At 42.9% G+C, this 24,889-nt stretch overlaps 1 protein-coding gene across 6 annotated transcripts in view; it reads right to left on the reverse strand.

Moving 5' to 3' along the window:
- Positions 1-24,889, reverse strand: part of pnpla6 (patatin-like phospholipase domain containing 6) — an 85,917-nt gene that overhangs the window by 12,968 nt on the left and 48,060 nt on the right. For all 6 annotated transcript variants that reach the window (XM_051920530.1, XM_028822909.2, XM_028822910.2 and 3 more), the window contains exons 17-29: positions 24,304-24,509; positions 24,092-24,223; positions 21,930-22,053; positions 21,367-21,480; positions 20,833-20,908; positions 19,862-19,996; positions 18,581-18,644; positions 17,432-17,600; positions 16,690-16,872; positions 16,393-16,511; positions 13,551-13,707; positions 11,860-11,976; positions 11,108-11,177 (exon numbers count right to left, since the gene is read on the reverse strand). In XM_051920530.1, coding sequence (XP_051776490.1) covers positions 11,108-11,177; positions 11,860-11,976; positions 13,551-13,707; positions 16,393-16,511; positions 16,690-16,872; positions 17,432-17,600; positions 18,581-18,644; positions 19,862-19,996; positions 20,833-20,908; positions 21,367-21,480; positions 21,930-22,053; positions 24,092-24,223; positions 24,304-24,509 — 1,666 coding nt within the window. The remainder of the gene's footprint in view (positions 1-11,107; positions 11,178-11,859; positions 11,977-13,550; positions 13,708-16,392; positions 16,512-16,689; positions 16,873-17,431; positions 17,601-18,580; positions 18,645-19,861; positions 19,997-20,832; positions 20,909-21,366; positions 21,481-21,929; positions 22,054-24,091; positions 24,224-24,303; positions 24,510-24,889) is intronic.

Raw genomic sequence — 24,889 nt, forward strand, 5'->3', positions numbered from 1 at the left:
GGCAGAGCAGAAAAACAAAACCTTCACCTTCATCCTTGGTGGGCCAGAGTCAGGTCCAAAGACTTGTGGGAATGACAGGGCGAAGGCAGGAAAGCAGTGGTCTTTCAGTGTGAAGAGGTACATGCCCAGCAATACAGATGATGGCCCACATTGGTATAATTGCCCACTAATACCCTTTGGGGGAATGAGGGGCTCATTTCAGTGGAATGACAGAAATATGTAAATTAGAGCAAAAATGAGAGACCACCCTTTAGTCCGTCACACTTGGCTGGGGATCCAACCCTACAGCAGTGTACTGATTCCACAAAGCCTTTAGGGATTTTGTACATCTGTCACCCAAACTCCTCATGGAATTAAGGGGTGTGGTCTAAGCAAGCAAGAAGCAGGTAAAGAGCGGCACCCGTGATCCACATCTTGGGGGTTTCCCCCTGCTGTTAACATCACTGATTTAAATCAGGCTCATCAGGTGTCTACATGAGGTGACGGGCGCAGTACACCTGTCACAATCACACATACACGTGTTGCAGTGGTTTTCAGTCATGGCCTTCTTTTACATATTCTCAGTGGCAGCATGCACCCAAGGACACTCTGGTTGTGTAGTGTGACATCCCCAGTGACTCACCATGATGAGCCACAACATCATCAAACAGTGAGGATGGCTCCTTTGTGTGCGAGAGCAGAAAACCAATGACACTGAGCCGGAAGTACAATGGGTACATCGTCCACACACAGAGCAGAGCTCAGTTAAGTCTACAACAAACAAAGGACACAGAAGACCAACGGTGACCTCAAGAAACAGATGCAAGGACCAGACTCTCTAGAGCTTTGGAGTTGGCACAAATGTTAAAGCTCCACATTGATCAGGCACTTGCAATACTTGGAGGCACAACAGAAAATCTGAAACTGTGTTGACAAGTTGTTAGGAAGTCCTAGGCGTATGATCTGACATCCTCAAGGTGACGAGACTAGGAGACGCTGTCATGAAGTGTGACATGGTGTCCAACTCAAAGTCTGAGCCAGGATAGAGACCACCCATAAAAGGCACCATATAGAGAACACGATGATTAATGAATGTGCAAACTCAGGGGGTGACGCCTACAGGAGATGTGGAGCACACTGCTGTTAGTCAGAGGAATTAGAACTACACACCCGGGGTTAGTGGGACACACAGGAAGCAGCAAGAAGAGGACGTGCTCACCAAAAGAGGGCACTCTGGAAACGGCGGGGGAACTCAAACTTATTACCAGAGAACAGAGGAGTAAGCGCAGTGTGCTGCCCAGCCTCCATACATGTCTCACTTTTTCCAAAGGAAACATCTCAGTGACACTGCAAAAGTCATGCCATGCTGAGGGGGTCTCTGGGTAGGCCATTACAGCACTTTCTTACTTCACTACGTCTCTGGGTCCTCACGAGGGGGATTGTCACGAGAGGCTTGGAAATTATAGTGTTAATAAAGAAGGGGTGAAAGGCCAAGAAGAAGTAAAAGCCAGAGAGCAATGGCTACCAGGTAGTGAGGTATGACCCTCTGCCCTCCCCTGCCTACGCACATTCTCTACCACTTCAGGCTGATAGGAGAAGCATCTCTCACACTTGTTATTCTAATTCTCAAATGGAAACTTGGGTGGACATGAAGGGAACACTTGTTCCTGGTGCCAAAAAGAACCTTAAATCTACTACCCTAAGTCATCGGGTCAGTGAGGCGTGTCTGGCAAACAGGACACCTGACAATAAGAACACTCCGGTTCAAAGTTAAAGGACTTTAAACACTTCTGCCCATTTTCTCAGATGGGTGCTCATTCTCTCAAGTTAAACTCCAGTGCCCGCAGGCAATTAAGAGCAGAATTTGGAATAAAAGCAGTGCATAATGATTGATTAATTAAAGTTTCTATACACAATAAAGCAGAACAGGATGAGTACATGAGCCTCAAACATCTGCGTTTATATTGGCAGCAATATGAGAAACTGCATGAGGATCTCTTCTGAGACGTCAAGTTGTTACACCCACTAGACAAATTTAGTCACTGCGCTGTCCCATAATTCCAGACTGCACATTTCCCTATGTTTCCATGACATTTGTGTGCTCCGAAGTGCTTAGAACTGCACACATGGAGTTAGCGGGACACATAGAAAGCAACAAGATGGCAGTGTTCACTAAACAAATGCCATCCCCAGGGCAGTCCCTAATTATATCAGCTCTCTCCTGGCACTGTGAGCAGGGTACTTTAAAATTGACTCCATGCAGCACTAACACTCACACTTTCTGTCGTCCACATAAACACAAACAGCTGCACATATAAACCATCTCAATACCACCACCAGTAGGCAGCCATTGAGTAAAGAGGTGCTGGCACTCACAAAACGACAAGTGAAGCGACATCAGCAGGTCTCAATGTGATAAAACGATAACAATCTCTGCTATCTCATCCCCCATTGGCAATGGGTAGGCAGCACATATCTGACAGCCTATCATCTTGTGCTGGCTAAACACCATCGTGTTTCAATCTTGAAAGCATTTCCTCTGAGCGTCTACAGTGTTTTTGTGCATGGGTCTCATGGTCTCCACGGAAGAGCTTCTGGCAGCCAATGGCTTTATCAAAATTAAGCATTTAGCCATGTTTGACCGGACAAGTAGCCAGAATGGTAAAAAGGGATTTCCAGTCCAAAATGGTTCCTGATCTCAGATCATCCCAAATATTCTGAGCCAGAAGCTAAGATGTGGCAAAATTTGTCACCTTAATAATAATAATAATAATAATAATAATTTTTTGCATTTATATAGCACTTTTCTCACTACTCAAAGCGCTCAGCAATTGCAGGTTAAGGGCCTTGCTGAAGGGCCCAACAGAGCAGAGTCCCTTTTGGCATTTATGGGATTCGAACCGGCAACCTTCCGATTGCCAGTGCATATCCCTCACTTATGCAATTCACTTAACATTGGAAGAGATGAGCAAAGAGAGAGAGCACATCAGGGCACCCTAAAAGGGGACACTGGGTCACATCAACTAGTCAGACAACTCAGTTGTTGATGTGCCAACATCAGAGAGGATGTGCAACGTCCGAGTATCATCTAAAACACCCTGTTTGGAAAGTGAGGCGGGGAGAGGACAGGGGCTAAGAAGTCAGTGTGGCCAAGTCTTGGTGGAAGCAGGAGGAAGTTGGCCCACTGAATGAATGTGACAAATGGCTTGTGAAAGTGCCTTTTTTGTTTAAGCGAGTCTTGTCAGCTTGTAGTGGCGTACCTCATAGAAGTTCTTGAGGGTTGGCAGCTCTGGCCTCGATTCTATTTATTTGAGGAGAACTAAATATTAATTTTAAATGGGCAATCTTTCAATCTCTCGTCTCAAAGGTGAGGAAAAGCGAGGACTGGCCAACCTAAACTCCCCTCACATGTGGCATCCCTCCAACTCCAAACCAGGACTAACAGGCAGAAGACGACCTCAGGACCTTTCTAGGGATATAACGGATGGCTTCATGACCTTTAATTGTTTAGCTTCAAGGAAAAAACAAGAGACTTACTAACAATGCACAGAAATTTCAGTTGGAGATGAAACAGCAGAAATAGTTAAGCAAAAGCAGCGAGTTCTGCCCCCAGGGAGACATGGAGAGAGATGAGACCCAGCAGGCAGGTGGACAGGCGGGCGGGTGGGCAGTTGGTCAGTCATGCAGACAGGTGGAAAAAAGAGGGAAGGAAGCCATGCAAGTGAGCAGGCAGGCTGAAGAGGATGTCCAGATGTTACGGTGCATGACTGCACAACCAGGATTGTGCTGGGCATCATCAGGATCAACAGCCTTGTTTCATTTTGTCCCCTTTTTTGTCATACGTCCACTAACATATAGAGATACGAAAAACAACTGGTGAACAATTAAAGTATTCTGCATGTCTAATGGAAAAAGGCAGCACATATGTCAAGATGAACACTCCATACATCTGTCTACCTACCCATCTATACTAATAAAAGGCAAAGCCCTCACTGACTCACTCATCACTAATTCTCCAACTTCCCGTGTAGGTAGAAGGCTGAAACTTGGCAGGCTCATTCCTTACAGCTTACTTACAAAAGTTAAGAAGGTTTCATTTCGAAATTCTACGCGTAACGGTCATAACGGTCGACAACGTCCACCATGTTAAACTTTCTTATTTATGGCCCCATCTGCACGAAATTTGGTAGGCAGCTTCCCTGCGCTGACCGAAACTGAAACCACTGTCGGCTGCCATATTGAACTTTCCAACGGTCTTAGTTACTTATGGGCCCATCTTCAAGAAATTTGGCACGCGGGTTCCCAATGCTAACTGAGTCCTACTTACGTCCATAGCCTGCAGCTCGGTCACCGTGTGAGGCGGCGTTGGGTCCCCCATCCCCAAGCCTCCCACGTAGTTGGCTACCTGCTTATATATAAGGCTGTCTGTCGCTCCAGTCTCTTCATTCCTTTCCTTGCTTCGCTACGGTATTCACGTCTCCCTGCTGATAACTGCAGCCTTTTTATTTAATCCACGGCTTCTCTGCTGTTTTATTGTTCGTTTATTACGATTATAGTTATTGTGTAGGTATTTTAGACTTTATTTCCTTTATCATTCCAATTGTACCCCCATTAACATGTCTATTGAGGTGATCACCATCGATCAAAGAACTGTCACTTACTGAGTGGTTTCCATGCCCGGCGATGGCGACTGCCTTTTCCATTCTCTGTGTTACATATTGCACGGCCATATCAGGCTCACTCTTGATATCCGGAGGAACATTGTGTCTTATGTATTGAATGACTGGGACAGGTTCAAGGTGTGGACTGATGACGGTACAGGAGATAATTATACTACACAGGAGCACTATAAGAGTGAAATGCTTAAGCCCTTCACCTATGGTTCTGCATGTGAGTTGATGACTGCCGCTGAATTGTTCGGTTTTCACTTTCAAGTGTACCGAAATGGCCAAATATTTTACACCTTTGGACAACCGCCAATGCCTCTTAAACATCTTAGATTCACAGGTGACGATTTGAGTAGTGGACACTTTGATGTTTATGAATGTTTAAACTCCCAAAAGCTGGATGCGAAGTTATCGATGAAACCCATTTCAATTCAAATGCCTCCAATTTCCAGTAAGGCTCTGCTTCGCAATGACAATTAATAAGTCTTAGGGACAGACCATACAAAAGGTTGGCATTGATTTGAGGCAAGATTGCTTTTCACATGGCCAACTATACGTTGCATGCTCAAGAGTAAGCTCAGCGCACAGCTTGGTCATATTACAAGCGGAGGGCCAAACTGACAATGTGGTATACAAAGAGATAATTAACAAATAATTATTGGTATATTTTCCTTCAGTTTAAAAAGGTTTACTTTTCTTCTTAATAAAAATTTTAAAGCAGTACTTTGCCGCTGCGAAGCACGGGTATTTTGCTAGTCTATTATATAATGTCTTTCATTTCTGTCTGCCTATTATGCTATTACAGCACCAGAGAGTGGCAGTGTGCGGCATGTTGGACTCATGTAGAAGAACAATCGTCATTGTACTCTGGACAAGTTAAAATATTTACATGCTCAAGGTTCAAGTCACCTGTCAGTGTGCCTCCTAGTGGTCTGGCTGTGAAGCACAACATTTACAGTTTGTGTTCTCCAATTACTGAGCAGGCCACTTCACTTATCAGGGCTCTAAATGTAGCAGTAAAAAGAAGTTATTGTGTATTTATGATTTATAACTTAACTCTGAACAGAAGAGCCGGCTAAATACAACAAAACCTTTAAATGTAACACAGTGTTAGTGGAGAAAAAGTCAAAGTCAGACATCAATGATCTCCAACAACAGGCTTTAGGTCCAAGTGACAACACTTCAAAGGTGTAACCTCATCCTCTCTTACAGTGACATTCAGTGGGCCTGAAAAGCTATGAGGTCAAGACCACCTAAAGGCTAAGGGGGTAGCAGGCTGGCACACCATATTTGATTTCTGACTGTGGTGCCTTTTCTGTGTACTTTGTGATCAGTCGCAGTTCCTTCCATGCTCCAAAGCTGCTTTACAATCAAAGGCAAATGACCTGTCCCTGCAGCAGGGTGGCTTCACCCAAGACCCTGACCAGGGACAAGCAGGTACAAAAAAGGAGAACTCATCCAGTGTCATCTTTGAACCTGGCTTGCCACTGTCCTCATTCTAGAACTTCCACTTGAAAACAGCAAAGCAGTAACTTGGTGCCAATGAAACTCATTTTGAAATCCAGTGGACTGACAGCCCAAGCCTCTTACTAAAAGAGCAATAAGCAAACACAGCCTCCTAAACGTCAGCACTGGCTGAGCCTCACAGAGGTGGGCAGAATGGCTGAATGACGCAGTACAGAAATCAGAGACGTTTGTAGGGAGAAAGACCATTTCTGGGCAAGTGCAAAGCAGAAGTGAATCTCTTCTTGGCCCTTTTACATGTGACCCCTGCTCCACATACGCAATCAATTACCCTCGCACATACCAAATTAAAAACAGCTGTGGAAAATCAGCAGAGACATACTGCAGCTGGGAGGAGCACTTGGGGTGGCAACATGGGAAAAAATTACCACAAGTAATCAGCAGCATGCAGCCACGTGCCACCGGGCTGTATATCATCTCACTTCAGCAACTTGCTCAAATCTCGATGGCGGACTCTTGAGGCACACTGCTGCGAAGATTATCAAATATAATCAACTAAAGTCAGGAGGGCTAAACTCATATATAACACTTTGAACATCACATCGAGGCTTTGACATCCATGTTGATGCCCACATTAAGTGATGAAAAAGCACAAAATTTCAGAGTAGGAAGAAACTTCTTTTCAGTCTAAATTTTTATCGATGCATCCAGACATTTTCCAAAACCCACATGCACCACTAAAGCTCCTGTTCCATACAAACTCATCCATTCTTCCTAACCAATATGTCTTTGAGATGCAGGAGACCTCCACACAGACAGTGCCTGGCCAGAATTTAAACCCAACAATGAGGAGCACTGGTCCACCTGCCAGCTTGGGCACACACTATTCTGTGAACTAGGGGTGTTGGTTTTATATTGGATGTTACCAGAGAGCAAGCTCAATGGATGATTCAGTCTCCCAGCATCACCAGCAAATTAAGTCCTCAAGAATATGAAACCACAACAAGTCACACCAGTAACAGCAACACAGGGGGATTGCTACTTCTGTTAATTTTTATTACTTGAAATGAAATTTGCAATCCAAACCTGATGAGTAGCAGAGTCCTGGCAGATCAATGGAGGTCTAGCTTGCGTGTTGAAGTTACAGCTTCTTCCTGGAGCCTGGACATATTCAAAGAGGCCTGAAGTTCCTGCTGTTGCACAAGCCCATAACAAATTCTCTTTTTCTTTTTGTTCAGCAGTGCCATTACACTTGCTGGTAATTTGTTAATTTATGAAGTTGTGCAACTTCACATAATCAGCAGCAATACCAAGAGTTCAAGACCGGACCGATAGACTAAAATCACCACAATCTGTATACAAAACATGAGGAGAAAAAAAAAGTCTGGGCTGCAAAGGCCCCATAGCTGTTTGTGAAGGTATTCTTGTGTTTGAGAGTACAGATGGCACTCACATGACGTTACATTTAGCTGTGGCAGGAGGACAGGGTCAAGCTTAATATGTTTGAGCCCACAGTGTTATCATGCTGCACCAAAAACAACTGCAGGGCTGTTCAATGGCTCATGGAATGACTTAAAACTTTACACCACCAACACCATCTGCTGGAGAAATCATGAAATTAAAGGCACAGTTCTTAGCATACAGTTAAAGCCCTCAAAACCACAAGCAAGCATTTACATTTCATTTATTTGTCTGACACTTTTATCCAAGAGATACAATTGCTTACATTTATTTTATTTTTCCAGTGGGAGCACAGGTGACTTGCTCAGGGTCACAAAGTGTCAGTGATGGGATTTGAACCCACAACCTTTTGGTTTGAAGTCCAAAGCCCTAACCACTGTGCCACACTGCCACTGCAAGCATTTCAAAATATATAAAAATCAGCACAAATGTAGGAAAGGCATGGAAAGGGACCTCAGTTCATGTCATGGGCTGGCGACTGTGTACGTGGAGAGGTATCGTGTTCACTCTTCTGTGTGGCTTCACCTCCAAATTCTGACAAGTGATAAGGTAGTCAAGTACTTGTTTGCTGTGTGATAAACTAGTGTCCCGACCAGAATTCATTCCAGTCTTTCACCCAATGTCCTCTACATAGAATAGGACTCCCCATGACACTGTGGTGGGCAAAACTAAGCAGCAAATAGAAAAAGAAGAATTCTTAGCGCTATGGACATTCTCAGCACTGTGTGCACGGCACTGTTTTAAACACCTACCACAAGTGGGCGCTCTATGCGTTTCCTTGGATTTACCAAATTTTTTTCCATTAGCAGACAACAGCTCCCAGTCAACACAGTTTAAACACCTATTTTCTTTTTGGTTAACACAGGATCCCAAAACTCAAGAATTTAAGAAACGCATCAGTTATAGATTGTAAAAAAAAAATTAAAAAAGTTTGAAAGTGCACTCAGGATTTATGTATATAAGGCTTCTTATCCTCTGCTGTCACCCTGTCCACCTACTTGACATTCAAGTTTAACATTTAACATCACTACACTGGCCCCCTTCAGTGACATGAGTATTAAGTTCCAGTCCTTGTTGTCTGCTAACATAGGAGTCAGCAGGTCAGCACACACTCACACATTATATACATATGGAGGGGGAGAGACACACACACACATTTGTGAAATCCTACACTCTTTCTCCACCACTCAGATCTCCTGATGAACGGTGATGGTGATGCCACCTCTGCATGGGTTCAAACCTCAATCCCAACTCTTTTCCATGCAGCTCCTACCTGGCGAAACAAGCTGCCCAGCTGCATTTGAAATTCTGACTCCCTCTGTGCGTTTAAGAAGACTTTAAAGACTCTCTTGTTTGGTGCATTTCTGTTGAACTGAGATCAGCTGTTAGTTTTGAAACCTAAGACTTGTAACTCGCTTGTATTTCATTCCAAGGTCTTCACTTGTGGTGATCAATTCTGTACCCTTGTCCTGAAACACCTGCTCTCAAACAGTCCCCCAGACTGATGCTTACTTTATGCTGACCTCTTTGAATAAAAGTGTCTGCTAAGTAAATAAATGTAAACGTAATATCATCTGTCAAACCGGAGCATAAAATATTTAAAAATGGAACGTTAAGGATTTCTTTGAATTTTGTGCAAGTATCAAATGAAAAGTGATGCTGAACGTTGTTGCTTATGATGTTACTTTAGGATGTTTCCAAAGTTTCACGGAGGTGGAATCTACCTTCACTTTTACAATACACTACAAGTTTGAACCCCAGCCTAGCCATTTTTATTTCCATTTCCTGTCTCTGTGGTGTGGTCCACTCATTTCACTTTAAGAAAGAGTCACAGAGACGTGAGCCTTCTAGAACCATCACATACTGGAGGAAGCTGCAGAGCAAACTGAACCCAACCTGTCCAAACAGCCTGCCCTGATGCCAGCACTTTGGGAGGCCTTTAGATCTCACCATCTTGAGTAAGCAAACGCTAAATATATAACAATAAATATAACAGACATGCACAAGTCTGAGGTAGCTGGTGCAGTGTGTGAAGGTCAGTCGTGTTAGGAATAGTTGTAGGGTGTGTGGCAGATGGCCGGGGTCATTACCTGGCCGGGATGCCTAAAAGGACCGGAAGGTGGCAGGAATAGCTTCCGGGCCGTGAGGGGGCAACTGCCCTGGAGCAGGAGAGGACCACTTGAGAAGAACAAACAGCCTCTGGCCTGTTGGGACCCGTGGCCACCGCCAGGGGGCGCCTTAAGCCTCGTAGGACTTGGAAATAGTTACTTCCGCCACACTCGGCAAGATGGCGGAGGAACCTGCCAGGGACGCCCGGAGTGCTTCCAGGGCAAAGGGCAGCACTTCCACCACACCAGGAAGTGCTGCCGGATGGACGTCATCAGACACCTGGAGCACATCCGGGCAGGGATAAAAGGCGCCGCCTTCCTACAGTCTGGGAGCCAGAGTCGGGAGTGGGAGTAGGACGAAGCTCCTAGGAGGAGAGTAGAGGCGGCCAAGGACTGAGAAAAAGGAGTTATTGAAGGGTGATTATTGCTGTGTGCATTGTGTGCTGTGTGACACTGTCTTTATTAATGTTTAATAAATGTATGCTTTTTATAAAGATGTGGTTTCCGACTGGTGGTGTCCAGGCGAGTCTCACAGGCGTTAAGCAGTGATTCCCAACGTGGAGGGCAATTTGAGAATTTAGGTGTGTTCATTTATAATATGAAAAAACAGAAATTCACTGTTAAAAACGATAGAAATAAATAAACAAATACATTTATATAAACATAGAAGGGATGGTGAAGAACCCTTTAATTTATGATTTTACAACCGGCTTGGGTTTTTCTACTTAGAAATCATTTTTAAAATTAAAATAATATGAATTGTAACAATGATTATAAAATTTTGCAATATGCCGTTAAAGTTATTTTATATTTATGAATATCACACCTCTTATTATATGTTTTCAAAACTGTATTTGCTGTATTTTCATATTACTTCATATTATATTATTTTTTTTTTTTTTAACAATTTCTTAGTGATTTCTTTGTCAGTACTTCAATGATCCTTTTCCATTTTTGTTTCCATGGTCTTTGGGAGCTTGTTTAGACCAAATTAATGACATTATGGGCTTCCTCCACATGAGTAGGAGTTCACTTTTTGAATAGGTAATAATAAGGTACATGTTACAGTGGGGAACATCATGATTTTAGAGAGGCCAAAAAAAGGTCAGAAACCACTGGTGTTAAGGAAGTGACTTGCCTCACTCAGCTAGAGCAGTTTCTCAGTTTTTTAGCAACCCTGCCCAAGGTATGAAGTGCTGCATTTGAGGGACCTGCACTGGGTCTGGCGCAGAGCTCTACTGTGTGCACACAGTCCAAAGTGGTCAAGAAGCAAAGTAAAACAAGGCTGCGCGAAAGCCAGGGCCTCATCAAGGGTCCACCTCCAACACAATCCATGAGAAGCACATGCAGACTCCAGAAAGATTCAGCCTGCCATACCATAGAGCAAGAATGAGCCACATGCACTAGAAAATGCGCTGGCCGACTCACCATCCTTGTGAACACGCATAGCTGATGCAGTGATGTCAGTCGTCACATTGAAATAGGGCAGCCACAGATCCTTGGGACGGCACAAGCAAGGCACATGTTAAATCAAATAGGATTTGTAAAAGATTGGCAGGATACAGTCAAGTTCATGGTGCCAACCCCTGTTACATATGACACATCAAGTCAATTCTGTGGCACCTCTGGTGAGCAGGCAAGGCTTTGGAGATAAACAAATGCAGTGGCAGGTCAGTAGTATTTATTCACACTGCCTGCCAGTTCTCTCCACATCCTGCTTTAAAGCCTTGTCATGTAGGGTTAGTGCCATACCTTCAGGCCACTGGCAAACTGTCAACAGTCAGCCTGAACTCTGCAGTCCAAATAGTGGACCTTCAGTGACATTTTGAACATTGTGTCTAAAATGGAGGCCTCCGTGGCATAAGCCAAGGCCAAGTCTGAAAGTAGCCTCATGCTATGCTGACACTGGATGAACAACTGAAGAAAATGTGTGATCAAGATGTCACACTTGGAAGCACAAATGGCCAACAGGCCAGCACCAGATGGTGCCCCTAAGTATTGTTTGAGTGTGCTCCTTGTAGCCTCACTGTGTCTGTTACATCCTTTTCATAAAGATGTCTCATACAGTGATGGCCTTTTCTGTACATGTAAAGTCGCAGTAAGAACCAGCAGATGGGCTGAGTAAAGAGGAGCTGGACACTAGCTAATCAAACTGCTCGATACCCTCAAGACTGACATACCTCAATCTGCTTGTCCTGAAACACCTTTGAGATGCTTGCATTAAAGGCTGAGCCAGAAAACATGGAGGTGATGGGATAGGTGAGATCCAGCACAGTCTTGAACACGGAATTCATTGACTGTATGGGAGAGAAAAAAAAACAAACTTCTGAATTAGCACAGAAAACCGGCATGTCAACATTACTGTGAAGTTTATTGCATAACATTTTTTTTCAGTTTATAGCATTTAAGATGCTACACAGAAGAATTTTAAAGGCCTCTGATCCCCAGTCATGTGACATACAGCTCCACCAGGTTTCTTGGGTAATGATCCTGCACACAATGCAGACATGACACCAATCGGGCACGGCCACCTCCTTGTGTCCAAGACTGGCCCTTTCAGATCCATTAGTAATTCCTGTTCATCAATTACACAATGGCCACTTGGGATTTGTAAATTGTCTTAGATAAAAGTGTCAGATAAGTAAAATATTTGTCAGATCTGAGGAAGCTCAGCTTGAAAAGTTCTTCTTTCACACATAATTCTTCTTATATTATCTCGACTTTGAGGTTTATCCATAACCTTAGCATTCTAAAATGAATCGAGTGGTTTGTGTTGAAATCAAACATGGAAGTGGCATGGTGGGCGACTTTAATATCAATAACTAGAAGCCGCACCCGGCCTTGCATGGAAGTAATGTTAAGTTCTTGTCTGCTAGTTCTGGCTTCAGTGTGCTCTGGTGTTTCACTTGCTCTGAGTCACCAGGTGGTGCTCTCTTTCATACTGTAGTAAAATGGGGGAAAAAAATTCCAAAAGTACCCCTATGGTCAAAACTTTGTTCAGGAAATTGTCTACAGTTTTCTCGTGAACAAATGAGGGAGGTGTGTAAATTTTGGCAGAGATTGTTTCAAAAGTGTGGTTTTGCATATCGGACATACATGCACACACAAGGATTTGGAGCCTTATATATTAGAAGCATTTTTCTGAGGGTTCAGTGGACTTTTATGGTCTTTTTGGAAGTCAAATGATTAGGCAAGAAAGTGTGGCAACCCTTCTGAGGTAATGGCATTTGTACCCGAGTCAGTGTCGCATCCATCAAGGTGCCATTCAGTGATCACAATCAAATACCTTCGAACATGAGAGGAGGGGAGCCTGTTTAGCTCACTGAAACTAGACCACCTTGCTAGAGAGTGATGCTATGAGGCGATCTGATTTTGCTCTAACTACCTCTGGCTGTTCTTGGACTTCTCTTCATCCTTGTCTAGAGCTGTAAAGAGGCTTAGAGAGTTTACTAATATCAGCAAATCTGGGTAAGTACTCTGAGCCTGTGATCAGTGAAGAGTACAAGAGAAGAATCAAGTGGATTAAAGTGAATTACAGATTTTAGGAAGTCATACAGCCCAACATTTACACATTTTCCGAACTTGTTTAATCCAATTCAGGGTCACAGAGACCAGAGGCTATCATAGCAGCATTGGGTACAAAGCAAAAATGATAGTCCATTGCAGGGTCCACTCACACACAAACCACAAAAGATGAACTTAGGGTTAGCAATTGACCTAGCATGCACATCTCTGGGAATGTTAAAGGAAAACTGGACAAACAAAAACACCACATGTTGGCCACTACATCACAGTACATCTGTTAAAATCAGAAGTTCTGGCCAGTACACGCTGTTAATATTAGAATGGATAATAAGGATGAAAGACTTACCTTGGACCACTCGCGGGCTCTCTGCATTGTGCGGACGGCACTACGCTCCTCAGCATACAGTGCACCAATGAATGAGCCGATTGACGTTCCTCCAACGATGTCGATGGGGATTCCCACTTCTTCCATGGCCTTAATCACCCCAACATGAGAGCAACCTCTGAGAGAGAGAAGGGCACAGAGAATAAGCAAAAAGGAACAAAACGCAATACACAAAATGTTGTAGACAGTAATCGATTAAAATGGGCTGCTCAGACCTGGAGAATGAGTGCAGGACAAGTCCTCAGAGGTCAGTAGATACAGAGCAGACAGACTGATTATACATGTATGGTACATTCAGACTCATTTTATTACTTCCCTACTGATGTGTCTGAGTGTACACCACTTAACAGATAATCTATATGACTACTCACCTGCAGCTGGCAGGCAACAGTTCAACTCCAAGTTTCTTTGACTGCAATTATGCTGTGATGTGTGTAAAATGAGGGAAAATCTCAATGATGTATGAAATTTTCAAGTAGTAAATAAATTAATAAATTGACTGGTTGATTAATGAAGCAACAAGATAACACATCAAGGGCTTTCATTCATCCATCCATCCATCCATCATAACTTGAATCTGTGTGATTCAAAGTTGCAGGGAGCTGGCCCTTAAACTGGTGACCCATTTAGGCTGCAGTTGGCAATGCCACTTATTCACAACCTAACACAGTAATTTAAAATGCACCAAACCAGCCACACAGACCTGCCAATGTCAATGCATCATAAATAAGTAAACTTCATAGCAGAATGACCAGACCACAACTCAAACCCAGACTCCATAAAAACATGAAGTAACATTACACTGTCTGAACAAATGCACCACTACCATACAACCCCAATTCCAATGAAGTTGGGACATTGTGTAAAACGTAAATAAAAACAGAATACAATTATTTGCAAATCCTTTTCAACTTATATTCAATTGAATACACTACAAAGACAACATATCGAATGTTCAAACTGATAAACTTTATTGTTGTTTTGCAAATCTTCACTCATTTTGAATTTGATGCCTGCAACACGTTCCAAAAAACCTGGGACAGGGGCATGTTTACCACTGTGTTATATCACCTTTCCTTTTAACAACACTCAATAAGCGTTTGGGAACTGAGGACACTAATTGTTGAAGCTGTGTAGGTGGAATTCTTTCCCATTCTTGCTTGACGTACTTCAGTTGCTCAACAGTCCGGGGTCTCCGTTGTTGTATTTTGCGCTTCATAATGCGCCACACATTTTCAACGGGAGACCGGTCTAGACTGCAGGCAGGCCAGTCTAATACCCACACTCTTTTACTACGAAGCCACGCTGTTGTAACACATGCAGAATGTGGCTTTGCATTGTCCTACTGAAATAAGCAGGGACGTCTCTGAAAAAGACGTCACTTGGATGGCAGCATATGTTGCTCCAAAACCTGTTTCAGCATTAATGGTGCCTTCACAGATGTGCAAGTTACCCATACCATCACAGATGCTGGCTTTTGAACTTTGCGCTGATAACAATCCGGATGGTCCTTTTCCTCTTTGGCCCGGAGGACACAATGTCCATGATTTCCAAAAACAATTTGAAATGTGTACTCGTCAGACCACAGCACATTTTTCCACTTTGCGTCAGTCCATCTCAGATGAGCTCGGGCCCAGAGAAGCTGGCGGCGTTTCTGGGTGTTGTTGATATATGGCTTTCGCTTTGCATTGTAGAGTTTTAACTTGCACTTATAGATGTAGCGACGAACTGTGTTAACTGACAATGGTTTTCTGAAGTATTCCTGAGCCCACGTGGTAATATCCTTTACAGAATGATGTTGGTTTTTAATGCAGTGCCGCCTGAGGGATCGAAGGTCACGGGCATCCAGTGTTGGTATTCGGCCTTGCCGCTTACGTGCAGAGATTTCTCCAGATTCTCTGAATCTTTTGATGATATTATGGACAGTAGATGATGAAATCCCTAGATTCCTTGCAATTGTATGTTGAGAAACGTTCTTAAACTGCTGGACTATTTGCCCACGCAGTTGTTCAGAAAGTGGTGAACCTCGCCCCATCCTTGCTTGTGAATGACAGAGCCTTTTGGGGATGCTCCTTTTAAACACTTTGTAGTGTATTCAATTGAATATAGGTTGAAAAGGATTTGCAAATCATTGTATTCTGTTTTTATTTATGTTTAACACAACATCCCAACTTCATTGGAATTAGGGTTGTACATGTCTTGTCACTTTAAAAATGTAATCCCTTCCAAAAAAGAGAAGTGTGGTGCAATGCTAGTGATTTCCGGGTGGTAAAGGACTTGCATGACATTCTCTTCTGTTAGCAGAAGTTGCTTCACCTCACCAGGACTGACATGCGTCAGCTCGGAGATAAAGAGCCCCCTAAACCCCCAAAGTGCATTTAACCAGTGAATCCCATATAAAGCTGTGTGACACTTGACACCACCTGATGTTCAGTTTTGTGTTACCTGTACATGGATGTGCTGTACAGTACAGGTTTAGTGGAGCTGCTTCTGCCCTCCTTGAGCCCACCACATCTTGTCCTCACCTCTGCCCTCTCTTGTCACTCTAGGATAACAAATCACCTGACAAGACATCCAGCTACTGGAAATCTTTACAAGCTCCTGTCAAATACACAGAGGAGTCCATGGCATTGGGTATGAATGATTGGATGATTAAAGTGAAAGAAGAAAACCTTGGGGAACAAGACTCTGAGCCACCTGCTGAAGTCCCAGAAAGGTGCCATATTTATTGGTTAAGTAAAACAATACAGAACAGAAGCAATTATGGCAGGAGTGCCACTCCATTACACCCTTCAGGACATACCTGGCTCCTCCACCTCCCAACACAACGGCAATGCTGTTCCCTGTGAGGACTCGGGCAAGGCGGGAAAAGTCGCTATGCCGGTCAGCTGTCTTTGCAAACACCTTCTCGTACATTTCTCTCTGCAGAGGGAGAAGAAAATGATTCAGCAAGATTAAAAGCCTCTCTCCCTTTATCACTTATCTTTCTAAATTCAATAGAATGGAAACAGAGCTAAAAAAATCCTGGCAATTTAAACCTCACCTCTGGATGACAGTCTTTGCAATGAAAATACTAAGCATCCCACAATGCCATACTCACCAGTTTAGGGGGGCTGCGTCGAGAGAAGACTCTACGTGGACACTTGAGGTGCAGATGGCCTGAGCACCAGCTGCGCATGTTCAGCCACTCGACAGTGTGGGCCGGGCCGGGTCCATCCTCCTTGTGTAGCAGCACCAACTGCTTGAGAGCACGGACTGCGGTGTTCTCCAACATCTGTTCAAGCTGGTAGAAACAAATCAAACCATATTAAAAGCAGGCATGTGTGACTAAAGGGCAACAGTGACACCTACTGGTAACGCTGCATCACTTTCACCTTCTCTCCAGAACAATGATGAAGCAAAGACAGATATCCGACGGAGTCGTCTCGAGAGTGGCACAGAGGACAGGTTCAGAGTAAGACGTAGGATGTGATTTTTCCTGTTAACCTCAGAACCACCTGGCTCAGCACTTAAATCACATGAATTGTAAAGCAGTCAAGAAGAGTTCTATTAATTCTCACACCTCTAGCTAAAACAACCCCATGAATATGAGGGTTAGGTGAGGAGCTGCTGAATCATTCCCAGCTGCATCCCATTAGACCAGTGATCGCTGTGTGATGTACCCGACTCTACATTCCAAAGTCCATAGTTCAGTACCCTCCTCTCACTCAGTCACTGTGTGACCCTGAGCAGGTTGCTTAACTGGCTTGTGCTCCAACTGCATAAACAGCCTAGGGATAGTGTTTGCATTTAAAGGGTATAACATTAAATAATTGTGGTTTATATGAAAAGACACAAGATACCTCCCCGAGGTTGGGCTCTTGATCTCCAAGACCCACGATCAGAATGCAGTCCGCTTGCCGAATGCAGCGTTGGGTCCATGGGGTCATGGTGTAGTCTGTCTGGTAGAGTACAATGCGGTTGATGTCCTCTTGCTGTGCCAGCCACCCAGAAAGGCGGTATTCATGAATGCTGCGTGCAAAAGAGATACAATTTTTAAAGAGTGCTGTGTGTTACCCTGGTTCCTGACTGAACTTCACTAAAATGGTGACCCAGTACAGCAGCTAGAACAGACCTTCATGGTTCTCCTTCAAAACCTCACAGACTGTCCATTTATATGGCTTGGACCACACCAAACGCCCAATGTCATCGTGCCATCTCACATCTTAACTATGTGGTGGTCCCCAGATACTGGGTTTTTGCTCAGTGCTGCCCTCTAAAGCTAACTCAGTTCAGATCCAGTCTCTCATTCTGTTATACTTGCTGCATTTATGACGCATTAGAATTTCTGATTCTACACTGTTTATTTCCCTAGTTTCTCTGTACTGCTTGGCAGAACATCTCATGATGGAGTATACTATGAAAGGCACTACAAAATGAATCACGGCTCACAGGTGAACATAAAGAGCAATTTGACCGCAATCCATTATTTGATTCCCACAAGAGTCCAAGTAACTCAGAAGCTAAACACAAGATCAGAAATAAGCATTGAGTGGTGATATGCTACAAAGGATCTGGGAAGAATTAGACGATTGGATTGTAGTGTGCTGTGTGACATAAAGTGCAGTATATTAAGCATATGAAAGATTAAGGAAAAACCTGCAGAATCCCATGAAATATTGGTGCACATTAGTTCAAATGAAACATAGTGAGTAAGAAATCCATTTTTGGATGTGTTCAATTGTTTTGGAATCACCTGGCACTACACACCTCACAGTCTGCCTATCCAGTCGAGCTTCTACTAACAATGCTTCCCTGAAGCTGCACACAGCTCCTCCACAGCCTGTACTGCCTCACCTTTAAAATCGTCACTTAAGGATTATCAACATGAGGCAGACAAAACTGAATCCTCCTGCTGCCAAGAAAGCCAAGGGGCGAGTTTGAATGGCAAAGGCTCTTTGAATAGACTGTAAACCATCTCTTCAAGGCAGTCACACCCAAATCCTACCCACCTGTCCAAGGCGGAAGATCCCAGACGCTCTCGGATAATATCACTTGTGAGCAGTAATGTGGGTCCTGTGGATCAAAGCATAAAAGCATCTTAGCTCTTGTTAGAAACAGTGTCAGCAACAGAGCTCAGACGTATCATTAAAACAGACACAATGCGGGGTGTCATAAAGGCTTTGGTAATTTTGGGTAAGAACACCCAATAATAGAATGATATCATAACATGACAAAAAGAATTGGCACTATAAGCCAAACTAGTTAAGAGCTTTCCAAACCACTGCTTTGAAGATCCTTAAACATTTCAGATAATTCTCGTCTTCTGGTCTGCCCACTTTGGATATTCTACTAAACTGTCTCCTGAACTTTCATCTAAATGCAAGACTAGTCAATGCTAAGTGACAATCTGTAGTGACGGCTGGTTTCTTTTTAATCAGAAGCCAATTCTGCTTTCCAAAATCCCTTTTCAATTTGATTTCTTTACTCTGAATTTACAACACCCTGCGGTGTCTCCATTTTAGCACACAGATTTGCTCAGTTAGGTTCTTACTAAGGCCACCACTCCAGTTAACACACTGTTGTTTGCTATACCAAAGTGGATCTCTGACAGGAGTGCAACTGTGGGGGCACCTAATGAAGTAGTCGAGCTTATTAGATTATCAATCCATCCCTTTTCTAACCTTCTTATCCAGGACAGAGTCACTGAGAGCTGGGGCCTATCCCTGCAACAGTGAAGGGGCCAATTAATCAGAGTATAACTTGCACCAAGCCAGACTCACTCATACAGAGCCAGTACAGAATTACCATTTTAACTCAACACACAAATCTTTGACATTTGGTAGAAAACACACCTGTGTTTGCATTTATGAATAAGAAAACTCTATACAGAAAACACAGCACTAAATGACTGGGCCATCATAGTTAAGGAACCTCCATTTCTAGTGAGGATGTCACATGACATTGTCTAGAGCACCCTGCCCAACTCTTACTGAATTAACATCCGACATTCAAAAAATATTTCCACCAGTTTTTTTTACTGCAGAATTATGGAAGTGAGAGGCCTGTTTTAGTATGAAGCTCAATATGAAGACAGAAGCAGCAGCTTGATAAAGAGAGAGGCTGGAATGAAATCCCTCAAGGACTGCACTTCATGAGCAGCCCAGCTCAACAGCTTTGTTTTAAAGCAACTTCTCCATTCAGAAAGACAGAAAAAAATACAGCTGGTACCATTTGGCCAAATTTGAGACTTCTGCCCTAAACAATATGAATTGTTTAATTGCTCCACTTACCAATGGCACTCAGAGCATGGTACAACTCCAGATTGAAAGCGTTGATTGGCACATCATCACAGACAGGCAGCACTGCCACTGTAGACAGATTGCTGGCAGGATTGGTCACATCATGGCTAGATGCCATGCCAGAACCTACAACAGAAGGTCAGAGCACAAGAGAGGAAGATGTGAGCCACAGAGCCAAATGACTCAGTAGCACAGGGTCAACGGTCCTCCCCGAGAGGTGCCATATTTCTTAACAGCCATGATGCGCGGCACTTCTGTTTTACTCTATTCAGTTCCAAGTTACTTTTTCATATTCTGGACACTGCATAATAATAAAGCTAGCACAAGACTTTATTCACTAATTTCTCCTTATCTCATGACTTCACTTGGTATCTCTTTTATTATATTTTACTGGTTAAAGTGCTTTGCGCTGCAAGGTCTCATTTAAGCCTGAGTAAAAGTTGATTGATTATTTAGATGATGTGCTGCACATGAAATTAATGCTAATTCTGCAATATTGTAAAATTAATTCCATTTTTTGACATTTAGATCTTTTTCAGATAACATATTGTGCAAAGCTTGGTAAATGCAAAAGGACGTGATGTTTAACTGTTAAAATGAGAGCAATTGTCTGGACCAATGAACCATGAGCCATTAGACCATCTGTAGTCTCCCATCTAAATGACACACACACAGACGATAAACATTAAGTGACCAATGTAAAGGACTACATATAATTGTATCCAAAAAGCAGAGTTTGTATTAACTTATGCACTTCCATTATATTCTGTCCGTCAGCTGAATCACAAGGTGTCTATCCCCCTGCAAACACCGTCTTTTTATTCTCACTTGTGATCCCCATATTCCTTTTCTACCACATGCTTTTTTGCTCAAGTAATCTCAAAGCACAAATCACAAAGACACTCTGGACACTAAAATACTACACACACACACACACCCCCCCCCCCCCCCATTCTTCTTACCCGAAAAGGGTCCTCTGACTTGCTGCAGGTTGCCCAGGATCTTCTGCCCAAGGAGATGGATCAGCCTTGTTACAACCTAATGGGAAGAAGAAGAAGGTACGGCAGTTAAGTCATAGATACTGGACAGCCACAGAGGCTTTGAGACAAGGGAAGGCAGGGTTTCACTCTGATTACATCAGATCTGGTCAGGAGCGCACTGGACAACACCACCTACTGAAAATCCAGAAATTCCTCTATCTACTCTGCTTTCTGCCTAACGCTGTGAAGAAGCTTCATCCATCTGGAGTCTTACACCTGGCAAGGTGAAAAAAGTGCAACCAAGAGTCCTCCAAAGTCTGAACACAAGAATGACTTTAAAAAAAGGAAGCCATTTGATCCATCTTTGTCCTAAATGAACAGTTATCTGAGAAAGTCATGTAATATATTGTTGATGCTCATACATCTCCCCAAGAAAACAAGACCATGATATTTTAATACCACCCTGACAGCATTTGCCCCAGCCTTGAAAACCCCAGCTTCATCAACCCACCACACCTGTGGATATCTTCTCTTGATGTTGTTCAGTGTCCCCTCAGGCAGCTTCACAAGTTCTGTGTCTCTCACTGCATGGACCGTGGTGGCACGTGGCTGTCGGGTCAGAGCTTCTACCTAGCAAAATGAAAGACACTGTTGCCTTTTAAGGTCCAAGGTGCAAAGATCTCCCTGGATGTGATGTCCTTAAACGTGTCTCTAAAACTGACCAAGTTACATATGGACAGACTGATGAAAGGTGTAAAAATAAATCTGACTGTTTGGCTAAACAAATCTGGCTAAATGTGATTAGCTAAACATGGACAGTCAAACATACTTGGCAAACATGATTGTACAAAGCCAATCATATAAACATAACCAACGAACGTGGCTTTCAAAACTTAAAATGTTAATTCGGTCTAGTTTGTCATTCACCCAAGCACTTTCTCAAGCAAAGAACAAAAATAACAAGCATTAAGTTAACCAAAATAGGCAAAACAATCTCATGGAAAAAAATTAAAGACACCCAATCCCTTCATTTTGTGACAGAATGCACAAAAGCAAATGCCAAACCCCTTCAGACTTACCACCCCAATGAGATCTCCTCTGCCATACTCGCCAACTAGTTCCTTCTTGCCATTTGACTTGAGGATCACAGATCTCAGGCGACCATTAAGGACGATGTAGGTGCAGTCAGACCGGTCACCCTGCCTGTATGAGAAACGAGAAACTTGGGAGAAGAGGAGGCGCTACACATGATGGGTGTAAAAGATGCCAAACGTGATTGACCTCTGTAATCCGTACACTATCCCATTCCTCCTTCTTCCTTCTCTGCCTCAACCAACGTTTACTTTACTTGGTATGGAAGCATCAATACAAATCAAATTAAAAAACAAAATTACTGTAGATATTAATTTACACACCAAATGTAAATAAAGGAGGTGGCAACCAAGATAGCACATCACATCAGAAAGGTAAAGCGAAGCCTTACTAACTAAATGGCACAGTGACAGGATGTCAGCTTTAGCACAGTGCAGATGTTGAGAATGATGGAGAATATGCCAGGGTGACATGAAATCACAAAGAAATCATAAGGAATACCCGACTCCTCAAGAGGTGAAAAGAGCTCAACCACAGGTAAGCAAAAGAGCATTCTAAGTGTAACACATCTACAGATGAGGGTTCATGGATTGTATATAACTACAAAAATATGTAGAATCCAATTAAAATATTCATTAGAGAGGGTAATAAATAAAAGAAATAAGAGCTTTAAAAATTAAGTTTACTGGGAAATAAAATAATTTTATGTATGTGTTGTGAAATTTTATAAAGCATTATGGGATACCCTGCATAAGCTCTTTGCACTATACGATATTTAGCCCGAGACCATTAATGTTCCGACTGCAGCTTTCCACTTCAAGACAGTAATTCTTTTTTTTTTTCTGGCCTTATTGCTTTTCAGTTTATCACAAACATAGTGAATTAGCTCTGCCAAAGACAAGGAAGAACTTTGGGGGCAGTAACCATAGTTATGCAAGATAAATAACGATGCAAGAAACGGCCTTCAAAAGGTTGAATTGTTTTACTTCACTGTATAAATCAGAGTGTGTTTGGCAATAAGTTTCAGAACATTTCCTAGAGTCCTGTGTTTCTCCATGTGTGTCAATAAAACAAAGAGCCTTCACTGCGGCAATGTCCAGTCTGAATTTTTCCAGTGTGAAGAATTTAAAAAAAAAACTCACTAGGAAAGATTTACATAAAAATTAATGGTATGGGCAAATTTGATACGCATCACAATAAACTTGAATCTGATACTTGGCTCACCATACATTATTGTAATCTTGCTTTAGTTTCCAAATATTAAGTATTGTGACTAAGATTTACTTCATATTTCCTTTTAGTCTGAATGAAGTTAAACTAAAGGAAAAAATGTTAATCTATTGCACTTAATAAAAAACACCTGACGCAATCCATCCTACATTTAAATAAGCTGTGTGTCTTATTTCAAGTACCTCAGTAGTGTCCACCTGAAGACTGGGAACACTCTTATTATACATGACATTCATTGGAATACCATCTAAATTTGGTTCCGGATGAGTCCTTGTGAGTCCTTATAATTGTTGACGGGCTGTCAACCAATAGCTGAGATGAAAATGTTTCATATGTATGTGTATTCAAGTCCAAATCTACACAAACATCAAATTCTTCGCAGATCTTTAAGTTACTCTGACTAGGTGATGATGAAATAACATTAACTCTTTGAGGGCTGAATAATTTTTTTCCAAAAAACTCAGTTTTCTGAAAAGCACACAAAGCAGTAGTTTCACACATAAATCAACATACAGCATCTTTTGCTGTGTGCCGTGGCTGCTGTCGCCGTCTGTTCGATCCCCAGGTCACCTGCATCAAAATCCAACAACTCAGAGTCTGACTCAGCAATTCAATTTGCAAAGCATCGCCTACAGAGCATTTTACTTTGCATGTTCAATATGGTCTTTCACCAGATGTCAATGCCTTTTTAGATGTTGTTTTCTCTTCGCTACTCATGCATGTGCTGGAAATCTCTGTCAAATCAACGAACTAACTTTAAAGAGAGGTGAACTAAAACATAATGGCAAGTTTTGTCACAGTTTACACCTGACTACCATCCCCTACCCCTGAATTTCGACAAAAGTCGACATCTGCCCTGAATGAGTTAAGTAAACAGGTGGACCCTCCTCAAGAGATCACACAAAGAACAGATGCTAACCTGTAAAGAGCTCGTCCGGCCTCCACTGCCATCCAGTCAATAGCAAAGTCCATCTGCCGGACAAAGGAGGACATCCGGATGGCCACTGTGTGTGCTGCACTTAGAACAACACTGGGCTGCTCACGCATTATCCTGCAAGAAATATACAACAGTTAAGGCTATAAATTACAAATGGAGCTTTTTGACCTCGCTGCAGAGAACAATATGCTCACTCATAAAAGTCCGACTTGGAAATCTTGAGAAAAGTGCAGTCCCGGATGGCCTTGATGGTGAAGATGAGGGGTTCCCCAGTCAGTACAGCCAGCTGCCCCACCATCTCTCCAGGCTGGGTGACAAACAAGCACACATCCTCCTGTTTATCAATCATCCTCTGATACACGTGTAGGCAGCCCAGCAGCACAAAGTGAAGGCTTACATCCTGCAAGAGGCATCAATGAGAAGCAGCTCAATGTATCAGGTGGTTGGAAGACTTGGTCAGATGTACACATCAAAGTTATAGTGAGAAGGTACAACTTCCATTATGACAGTGCCCCCGGATATGCCACAGTCTTTGAAATTTAAATGAGGTACATGGCTAGGCCATTTTTTTCTGAATTGGCACCTGATTTTGAGTCTCCAAAACTGGAAACCCCATGTGACCTTCATTGACTTTTCAAAGGACAACTGTCTGGAAGGCTATGACTGTAACAACCACACTGTGGGTAGGACACCCCATCACACCCCACAAGAAATGCAGACCTTCTGCAGCACAACTGTCAGCATGTTCAAACATCTTCAATTCAATGTGCATCTGTTCTT

The sequence above is a fragment of the Erpetoichthys calabaricus genome, chromosome 17, assembly GCF_900747795.2.
Source record: "Erpetoichthys calabaricus chromosome 17, fErpCal1.3, whole genome shotgun sequence".
Classification (NCBI taxonomy): Eukaryota; Metazoa; Chordata; class Cladistia; order Polypteriformes; family Polypteridae; genus Erpetoichthys; species Erpetoichthys calabaricus.